General features: G+C 37.0%; 1 protein-coding gene across 2 annotated transcripts in view; it reads left to right on the top strand.

Moving 5' to 3' along the window:
* map3k3 (mitogen-activated protein kinase kinase kinase 3) overlaps positions 1-10,011 on the top strand; it is a 24,287-nt gene that overhangs the window by 4,841 nt on the left and 9,435 nt on the right. The window contains exons 2-8 of one of the 2 annotated variants that reach the window (XM_024271525.2): positions 2,030-2,100; positions 2,415-2,536; positions 5,252-5,292; positions 5,634-5,733; positions 7,797-7,910; positions 8,101-8,185; positions 9,447-9,580. In XM_024271525.2, coding sequence (XP_024127293.1) covers positions 2,097-2,100; positions 2,415-2,536; positions 5,252-5,292; positions 5,634-5,733; positions 7,797-7,910; positions 8,101-8,185; positions 9,447-9,580 — 600 coding nt within the window. In that variant the 5' untranslated portion in view covers positions 2,030-2,096. Of the gene's footprint in view, positions 1-2,029; positions 2,101-2,414; positions 2,537-5,251; positions 5,293-5,633; positions 5,734-7,796; positions 7,911-8,064; positions 8,186-9,446; positions 9,581-10,011 lie in introns of both variants that reach the window. The other variant, XM_024271524.2, reaches the window with a different exon arrangement.

The raw sequence follows: 10,011 nt of genomic DNA, 5'->3' as shown, positions 1-10,011 counted from the left end.
AGGAAAATTTACGCTAGCGAGACACAGAGCTAACATAATCAGGGGTGGAGCTACTAAGCCACGCCCCTTCAGAGGAGATTTTGGAAACTGAGGCTTCAGATCAACATGAAAAATTTATTTTTAAGACATTTAGGTTGTGGGATTTTGGTTTAAAACTTCATAATCAGAATTAAAACACTACTGGGAACGTTTTTTTTTTTTTAAATTATCACTTCAAGTTTTAAGTCCAGCTTTAAGTACAAATCAGATGTTCATTGATGCTGAAAGTTGAACATTTTCTCGCTCATTGACGGCAATGCAGAATTTTGACCAATCAGGTACTCAGATTGGTTAGTGGTGTGCGGGTAATGTCCGCTTCAAAAAATGGAAGTATCAACTTCTGTAGGAGAAATTAATAATTGCGGTTTCTGCTCAGTTGAGATAATGAGACTCAGAGTCCTTCCTGTATAGGAACAGAGCTGGGGATAAAAATGTCTAGAGCAAGAAGAATCCCTCCCTGCTGGTACCTTCATGTCTGGTGTGAATGCGTGTTCATAAAGCAGCGTGGAGCGCGTTCTTGAACGTACCACGCGTGGCCTGTGTGAATGCAGCATTACGTCCGTTTATGTCGACTTCTAATTGGAAGTGGTTGCTTGAACCCACGTTTCTGAGCCCGGTGTGAACGATTCTTTACAGGAAAACAAATATTGGACGTTACTGTGAATGTTTATGGCTCTCGAGGTGCTCGACTGTCTTATAACCTTCAGATTCTTAGTGATCTTTTTCCAAACTTTGAGGAGAACGATGAAAATATTTATTACTATCTTCAGCATAAGGTGCAAACAAATCAAATTATTTTGAGGCATTTCAGTGAGAATAACAGAAACATCTTTTACAGGTTTTTAAAAATAAATCCTGGAAAACTTTTTCCAAAATCTTAGTGTCCCACTCCAATTATCTTCTGATCGATTTTCAAAGTGTTCCCAATGATGATCCGTTTTTATCCCAAATTAAAAAACGTTTTTCTAGAACATAGCTTCTGCAGAGCAACCCCGCCCCCACTCCCGTCACCCGTAACTGAACACTCTCCCTCTAGCTTACAGCCCCTCAAACCCACAACCTAACATTAGTGTGTATCCAGATGTCGGCTCAAACAAGGAAAACAAAGACGTACACGAACCTATTTGTTGATTCTCATCAATAAACTCTATTTCAAATGACATTCTGCTCCTGATTCACAATAATTTGAATAAAGAATCAATTTTAAGCTTAATTTTCTTAATATATGTCCTCCATCATCAGAAAATGTTAAGATCTTTAATAAAAGTTTTTCCTCTTTGAAGGAAAACACTTTACCTTAAACAAGAGGCGACTAAAACTTTAGCACCTGATAAAAACACGTCAATATTAAAACGACTTGAGGTTACGAGTCTGAAGCCAAAGAAATCATTTCTTCAAAATATTCCCACAGACTGCTGTTGCATCATTCCAGCCTTTAGCGAGCAGCTGTGCCCAATCTTCAGACTCTTTTCTCTGAGACGTGTGCTTTGACTTTAATTATTGTTGAGAGCGCGATTTCAAGCCAAAAGGAGACGGAATATTCTTGTTTTTTTTTTTACTGGAATACAAAAAGAAGTACATTAATTCAGTGAATTCAATTTCATACATGTGAAGGGAACGTCTGACACTCCAGCGCGATGCATTCACTTGTCAGAATCAGGGATGGAGTTTTTCAGTTCTTTAAAAACACATCTTTCTTCTCTTCGAGTTCTGGGACCCACTTTTTTTTTTTTTTTTTGCGAACAAGAACTCTCGCATGAGAACTTGGTTTACGTTTCAAGTGGAATATCTCTGTTTCACATTAATGTAAATTAAGTTTGCGTGATGTTTCTTGCAAAAAAGAAAAAAGAAAAAAGCCGCCTTCTCATGCCAGTCTCAACCTGCTTTTATATTTTACCCAGTAAGAAAAACGTTCATATTTTACTAGAAAAATTCTCCTGTTGTGCTTCCAAATACAACAAAAACATTGATTTTGTGTTTCCTTCCACAGGCTGTGGGTGGTTCGGTGCTGCAGAAGCAAACAGCCTGAAGACTCATCTTATGCAAACAGCGCCACAATGAGTAAGTCTCTAAATTCAGGCGCTGACCGGACCTCTAGCTCTCACAAACCAGCACGCCTGTGGAATCTGCTGCTCCAGACGCCGTTCGGTGAAAAACTGGTTTTTGGCACTCTCAGGACGGGGGTCTGGTTCCCTCCGCTGCCTGGAGGCTGTGTGATGTCTGTCCAAGCAACACAACGGGGATATTTTCTCTTCTTGAGTTAGCACAACCAAGGCAAAGCTGGTCCTGAGATCAAACATGGGAACAAAGAAACGATCTGCTGAACCAGATCAATCACCGACCTGATTTTTCTGGTTGTGTTTCGTCCTCTCCAGATGAGAGGCAGGCTCTCCATTCCATCATGAAGGACCTGGTGGCGCTCCAGATGACGCGACGCCAGCCTGTGATGTCCTACGACAGCGGCAAACCAAAGACGCTGACGCAGGCGAACCGACAGGTAACACGCAGAACGTCATCAGTTCAAATCAACCTTAGAGATCCACTTCAATCCTCTTTCAAAGCGTTCCCTGTGGTCTTTTTTATTGTGATTATGCAGTTTAAAAATGTTTTCAAGGACATAGTTTCTGCAGGACTGTTGGTGCCAAGCAACCCCGCCCCCCTTCACCTCTTTGTTGCTGAGAGTCCAGAGCAGAGAGCTTGTGATCCAAAATCCAAAACGCACTTTAGGTCGCGGGCCGAACAGGATAAACATTTATTGAACCCTCTAAAACTACATTTTTAAAACTTTAAAACCGTTAATTTTAATATAATTATGATGTAATTGTGAATGCTCTAAGCTAAATTTGGCCACTGAAGATGCTAGTGCCGATAGCTTTTTGAGCTAGAAACGCTGAAGCTGTTAGTTATTTAAAGTAAAAGTTAGTTAAAATAGTATCTAAATGTCAAATTAGCTTAAAAACTAAAAAAAAAAAAAATAAATTATGTTACACCAAAAAAGCTAGCACGTAGCTGAAAAATTAGCAAAAATTCAAAGTAGCCTAAACAAAAACAAAAAAAAAAAAAATTGGTTATCTATAACGGCTAGTATAAAGCTGAAAAAAAAGCTAAACTTCAAAATAGCTTAAAAAACAAAACAAAAAGCCTAAATTATCCATAACAGCTAGCATGTAAAGGAAATATTAGCCAAACTCCAAAATAGCCTTAAAAATTTTAGTAAATGCAAAAATAGTAAAAAAAAAAAAAAAAAAAAAAAAAATCAGAATGCCAATTTTTAAAACCGCAACTTTTTAACATAAATATGAATAACAAAAATACAGAATAAATCAACTTAAACCTTAATTTAACTTAATCCATAAAAATATATTTTGCCAAAATTATACAAGTTAGAAATGAGTGTGAGATAACATCGGATCATTAATAACAATAAAATAAAATGATCTGGGGGGCTGAATATAATCATTCAGAGGGCCGGATCCGGCCCCCCAGGCCTCGACTTTGACACGTGATTTAGCATATATTTTTTTTCGCTCTTTTTCAAATGACAGTTTTTTGTCTGCTCCTGATTCAAAACAATTTGAATTAAAAAAAATTCTCAGAAATTCAATTTTGAACTTAATTTTCTTTATATATGTCCTCCCTCATTAGAAGAATGCCACAAGAACATATTAAAAACGGCAAAAATTTCATCAGATTGGGTCTTATTAGCACATGAAGCAGCACGTTTTTGGTTTAGTCTTTTGTAATCGTCTTATCGGGACATTCAAGATCTAAGCATGTCAAGTCGATCGATCATGTGTTAAAAATACATCCGCGGCTGCTAGCTTGAAACCCTACAAGCTAGCAAAGTTAGCAAATAATCAAATGTATTTGGAAAGTTTATTTTGGAGGGAAAAAAGAGCCAGAGACGAAAAAGAAGACTTCAAAATAAAAGAAATCTGCTTTTAACAAAAGAAAAAATAACAGGAGTCTTTACTTCAAATATGGTCCATACATTGTGAGTTAGATTTACACAGACACCACTCCATGTAGCGATCAGGCTAAAAACATTAGCTTGTAGGTCCTTCCTCAAACTTTTTGGACATCGCATTTGGTGTGGATGCAGCTTTAAATATTTTACAGAGGATGAACTTAGACTTTACCCTCAAAAGTTAAGGGAAACTGGAAATTGGTCACCTACTTCCGTTCTGAGAAAACTGTTGGACATTAACCGGTCCAACAATATTGGTTGAAAACCACCGTTTCACAAATTACAACCTATGATGCTTAATTTACTCCATTTAAATCTCCTAAATCAGTGGTCCCCAACCTTTTTGAGGCAACGGTTCAAATTAAACAATATTTTCACGGACCGGTTCAAACTGAGCCAAAATTTGTATTTTTAAGCTTCCGGTTTATGAAAATCTACTTTCAACATAAAATGCTAAAGAAAGTTGTTGATTTGTAGAAATTGTTTCTGTTTTGAAAAAAAATTTGCATTACATTAGCTTAGCGATCCAGTTAGCCATGCTAGTTATCTGCTTTAAGTCACAGACAGATGTTGTTAACAGAATCAGGAAGTCTTTCAAAATAAAACTTGAACTCAGAAAATAAAAGAAACGGAAAGAATCTAAGTTGGCTCATTTGTGGCTCGGTACCAAGTGACCCGCGGACTGGTGCCGGTCCACAACACGGTGTTTGGGGACCACTTTTCCTGATTTCTAATATAGGATTTGGGTGTGAGAATTCAGATTTTTCCCAAACTTTTCCTAAAGTAAGAAAAAAATAACAGAACCTAAAAGGAAAAACGATGCAGCTCTGTTCAGAACTTCAATTCATTCGTTTGTATTCTGGATTATTGAAGCACCGCGGCATGAAATTCACCCGCAGAAGTAGGAAATCATCTTATTGGTGATCTTGAGAGTCGCTTGTTGTCCTTGGACCAAACCGGGCCGTGCGATTTCTGTCTTTCCGCTGTCGGTGAAGCCAAACGGACACTCGCTCTTTGCTTCGTATTTACTTGTTCTCAGTCCGGAACCGGTTCCCTCACCGAACTGTCTCCAAAAAGCCAAATGCTTGTGTTTCTTGAAATGTAGAGCCCAGTTCCCCTGAAACGGATCATTTTCTGCAGTCTTCACATGAACTCAGTCACCCCAGTAGTTATGTCTTCCCTGAGAAGCATCTTTGGTAAAAACATCATGTTTTACAGAAATGCTCTTTGATTTCTCTCCTTCAGGATGACGTGAGGATAAAGTTTGAGTTCTCAGGAGAGAGGAGGTGAGTGTGTTTTCATTTTGTTTACATTGAGGATGCATCCAAATACTCCTGAGAGACATAAACACGCAGACACGCTGTTCTGGTCACGAGAGCGAGCGCTCACTCCTGCAGTGAAACCAGATCGGTATGTGAGCTGCAGAGCGAAGGGGGAAAGGACTGTGGTTAGCAGGCGGCTGCCAGCGCGCACCACAAATATTTAAGGTGTACTTAAAAGAATCTGAACCCACCGAAAAGTGCAGCATGTGTGTTTTGTTTGCACGTGTGCATGTAATTCAAATGGCGTTTCCTCAGCAGCTGGTACAAATCTGCCATAATCTGTGATTCCTGCTCTGTTCATGCAGGATCCTGGTGTTTGAAAGGCCTGTGCAGTTTGAGGAAATTCAGCAAAAAGTCAAGAGTGTGTTTGGTCAGCTGCTGGACCTGTACTATGTGAACAATGAGGTAAAGTGCTTCTCAGCATGTTCTTCAGCACTTCTGATTCCGAGTGTTTCTGTAAATTTTGGATGCAAATTAGACTTCAGATATCTAATAATCCAAAAAGATAATTGCTTGAAAAGATGAAACATGTCGAGGCAAAAGAGTCAAAATGATGCCAAGATCTGACTCAAGAAAGCTTTTATTTGTTTAACTCCATTCAAAAGTTAATCTAAACTAATCATTCCTCATTTATTTAGTCTTCGTTTTCTCAAATTTTGTCTCTTATTGTTTATCACATTTTGGCTTCAAATCTATAAATCTGTTGTCATTATATTAAAAAAAAATGTTTCTTTAAAAAATGTGTAGCACCATGTTAAAAGAAATGTCAAACGTATCACGTAAAGATTGTCTTTAAGGACAAAAAGGACTAAAGATGAACCTCTTAAGTGTTGTATGTACGTTTTAATGTCAATATTTTTGTTGAATTCTTAGTTTTAAGAATGTTCACATATTTGCTGCTAAAAAAAAGAAAAAAACGTTTCTTAATATCTGAATGTATGACGTGTTTGCTTTAGGACTGGGTTGATGAATCGATCTGACGCAAAATACAGAAGTCCGCTAGCTTGATGCTAATGATAATGGGATTTCCCATAGGACGGCTAATGCTAACACTCAGTCGACCCAAACATACATTAGTTGAACATCTTTATAAACTCACAGGCATGAATGTTCCAACCTGTTAAGGATTTTTTTTTTTAAAGTAACCATTTGTGGTCTAAAACAGGTTTTTCTTTCTTCTTCTTCTGGAATAAAGTGTAATGCTATAGCCCGATCGCCACCTAGTGGCCAAACTGAAACGCCCTCCAGGAAAAGCAGAACAATTGTTGGAGATTCTCTGTTTGAGAATTCATGTATGATATTAACAATCTCATTATAATTTCACTAATAAATTTTACAGTATGAAAACTGTATCAGATTAATACGAATATCTTCAAAACACATATATAGATTATTAAACACATTCTAAACAAATGTGTCTAAATGTGTAAACTTAAAATTGAATTAAATCAAATTGAATGGATCAAAAGAATAAAAAAATAAATAAAAATGGAATGGAATCGATCCAGGCTCTGGTAAATCAAATTTAATTGATTGTGGAATTTATTGGTGATACCCAGTCCTAGTTTGCTTAGCTAAAAACTCTCTCCAATCATCTTTTCATCGATTTTCAAAGCGTTTCCCATATGAAGTAATTTTAGTGCCACCATATTATAAGAAAAAGTCAGTTTTGAGATCAAAATTTCCTAAATTGCAAACAAAATTTAAACTTTAAGGAAAAAGCTTTATCATTTGCAAATTAAATATTAAATATTTGCTTTTGAAAACATTTTTTTGTGCTTTTAAAACTTTTTTTTGCTTTAAAAACTTTTTTTTGCCATGAAACCTTTTTTTATGCTGTCAAAAACTAATTTTGCTTTCAAAAAATATTTTTGCGTTTGCCACTCAAATATTTTTATATGCGTAGTCTCTCATCTCACTTTGGTCCTATCTTTGATTTAGCGTTCACAAGTTTCACTTTAGTGTGACAAATGTGTCACCAACCACCTGATTGGTCTAGATTCAAAGTTTTAATGAAGTTTTAATCTTAAAACGTTACATTTCTTTTGCAATTTAGGACATTTTGATCTAAAATGTGTGACTTCTGGTAGCAATATTATGGCACAAAAATCATTCAATATTCCTGTGTTTTTCTTAAATTATGATTCATGGCCAAAATAAAAAAATGTGTCGTTTTCTCGGACATAGTTTCTGCAGAGCGGCAGGAGTTCATTAGAAATTCGCCTCTGAGTTGTGGGCGTTGACTGTTATCCCTTTCTCGTTGCTGAGAGTTCTCTGTTTACATGTTCTTCTAGCTTACAGCCTCTACTTTATACTTCCAGTTCAACAAAAACGGCGTTCAATATTGGCGTGATTGAATTTTACAGTTTTTATGCTTTTAAAATAGAAAAAAAATGTTTATTTTGTTTTTTTTCCCACATATTGCTTGTTTGCTTTATTATTTACTATTTTGTGTTGGTCCCTTGCAGATGTCCATCCCTTTGAGAGGTCAGGACGACTTGGAAAAGGCCGTGGACTTGCTGGACCGAAGCTCCAACATGAAGAGCATCCGGATCCTGCTGCTCACTCAGGAGCACAAACATGTGAGACACACTCGGCTCGCATTTCAACACACCGTTGCACCAACACCGTTATTTCACCACAAAACCGAATTGTGTAAAAAACTGCTCCTCTAATTCCCATCACTGTGATATTGTTGAGCCACAAATAGAAGCTTGTTTGATCCTTCAAATACAGGCAACCTCTCCCTCCCATCATGCACCTTGCAAGCAGGTGAGAATCAAGTCCTCCCAGTCTACTGGAGACGTCAGTACGGTGTACCAATCCTCTGAACCCAGGGGGCGCCACTTATCAACCGGTACGACTTTTTAAATGTCTGTTAACTAATTATTTTGAGATGTTCTTTATTTTTCCTTCTCACGTCTTTCATTGTCTGTGATGCAAATACATTGTAGTTGCACTCTTTCTATCCTTTATTGCATCAAATCTTCCTCTTTTTTTCGTCACTATTGCTCTACAAGTTCAGATTACAAATAGTTTTTAGGGTTTGATTCTTTAAAACCAAAATTGCTTTAAATTCCAGTGAAAAGTTTTTTTTCTAATAAAAGAAATTATTTCCAATCAATTAATTATTGTGGTTCCTTCAATAAAAAGTATTAATATTACCGTATGCACATCACACTAAGTCTCTCTGCAGATGACCTTTGCAAAATAACATTTTCAGCTCATAAAAATTAAAGTTAAATTGTGCATAATCACACTCAAAAATTATTTGTTTTACTTCCAATCATAAAATAATAAGAAAAAACTAAAGATTTATTTTTTTTATTAATATTAAACCAATTTTTATATATTTTTTTACAGCAAATTATTTGAATTCTAAGAAAAGATTCAAATAATTAAAGGGGCTCTACCATGAAACTTCTGCTTTTTGAGCTTTTAAATGCATTTTACTGTTCATTCCTCACTATAAAGAACTCCAAAGCGGTATTTTGATCCGTTCATGCATTTAAGAGTAATCCTGTAAAAACCTGCACTTTCTGCAGTAGCCCCTCCCATACCCATGAAAACGAGCGGTTGGAAACGTGCTGATGTAAGATCGATGCTAACAGCTCCCTCCAGGAAGAGTCTGTGCTGCAAGCTCCGCCCCCCACTACAACAAAAGCACACCCACCTTCTCCGCAGAGCTGTGGCAGGAGAAAACTACCTTCCTGATTTTTTAAATGTAGTCTTGCTTCGTTTCCAATCGGACTGAACTTCGATTCACTCTGAGTTTCCTCAGTCTGAATATGAAACGAAACTGTATTTAATGAAGTTCAAGTCATTAAAAACTACCCTAAAAGTTTTTCAGAATACAAACAAATAGATTCAATATATTTTATTGGTCTCTTATGTGTTTTGGGTGATTCTTTTATTTATTTAGAGCTTAAGCACACATAAATACTTACTTATATTCACATAAAATACACTATATTCTGAGTACTAATGCACACACAACACTTATACCCCAATAATGCACTTTATTTTTCTTTTTCTCTTTACACATACATTATATTCCAGCTCAGAAAAGGGAATGGGATGAAGGAAAACCTCTCTTAGTATCTTCTGTGATCTTTCAGGGTCTCAGAACACCGGGCGAAGTTCTCCACCTCCTGGATACGTGCCTGAACGCCAGCAGAGGATCGCCCGGCAAGGTTCATACACCAGCATAAACAGCGAGGGGGAGTTCATACCAGAGACCAGCGACCAGTGTGTAAGTCACACCCTCTCTCTGATTCAGGGAAATATCGCGATACTTCATTTGCAGATAGATTTAAAACGTTACCAAGATTATATTTACGTTTTTTTTTTTACAAGCAAACGTAGCTGAATCTTACTTCTGTTTGCCGCTTAAACCACTAGTTGGCAGCACTCCACAGTGTTCCTCTTTGAGCAGGTCTACACCACGACCAAAACAACATCTCGTAAGAACCCTGTCGCTGCTTCATCACACCGAAACGTTTCTGGAAAACAGCATTCAGGCACCTTAACTGTTTTAAAAGAATCGCTTCGGCTACATAGCAGTGATGGAAATAAACTGTACTTTATTTTCTCAACTAGGGCTGGGCGATAAAACGATAATTATCGTTATCGCGATATTACTTTTTTTCGATAGTGAAATGAGACTATTGCGATAAACTTTCG

Source organism: Oryzias melastigma, linkage group LG8, assembly GCF_002922805.2.
Source record: "Oryzias melastigma strain HK-1 linkage group LG8, ASM292280v2, whole genome shotgun sequence".
Lineage (NCBI taxonomy): Eukaryota > Metazoa > Chordata > Actinopteri > Beloniformes > Adrianichthyidae > Oryzias > Oryzias melastigma.
This window is presented reverse-complemented; position numbering and strand designations above follow the sequence as displayed.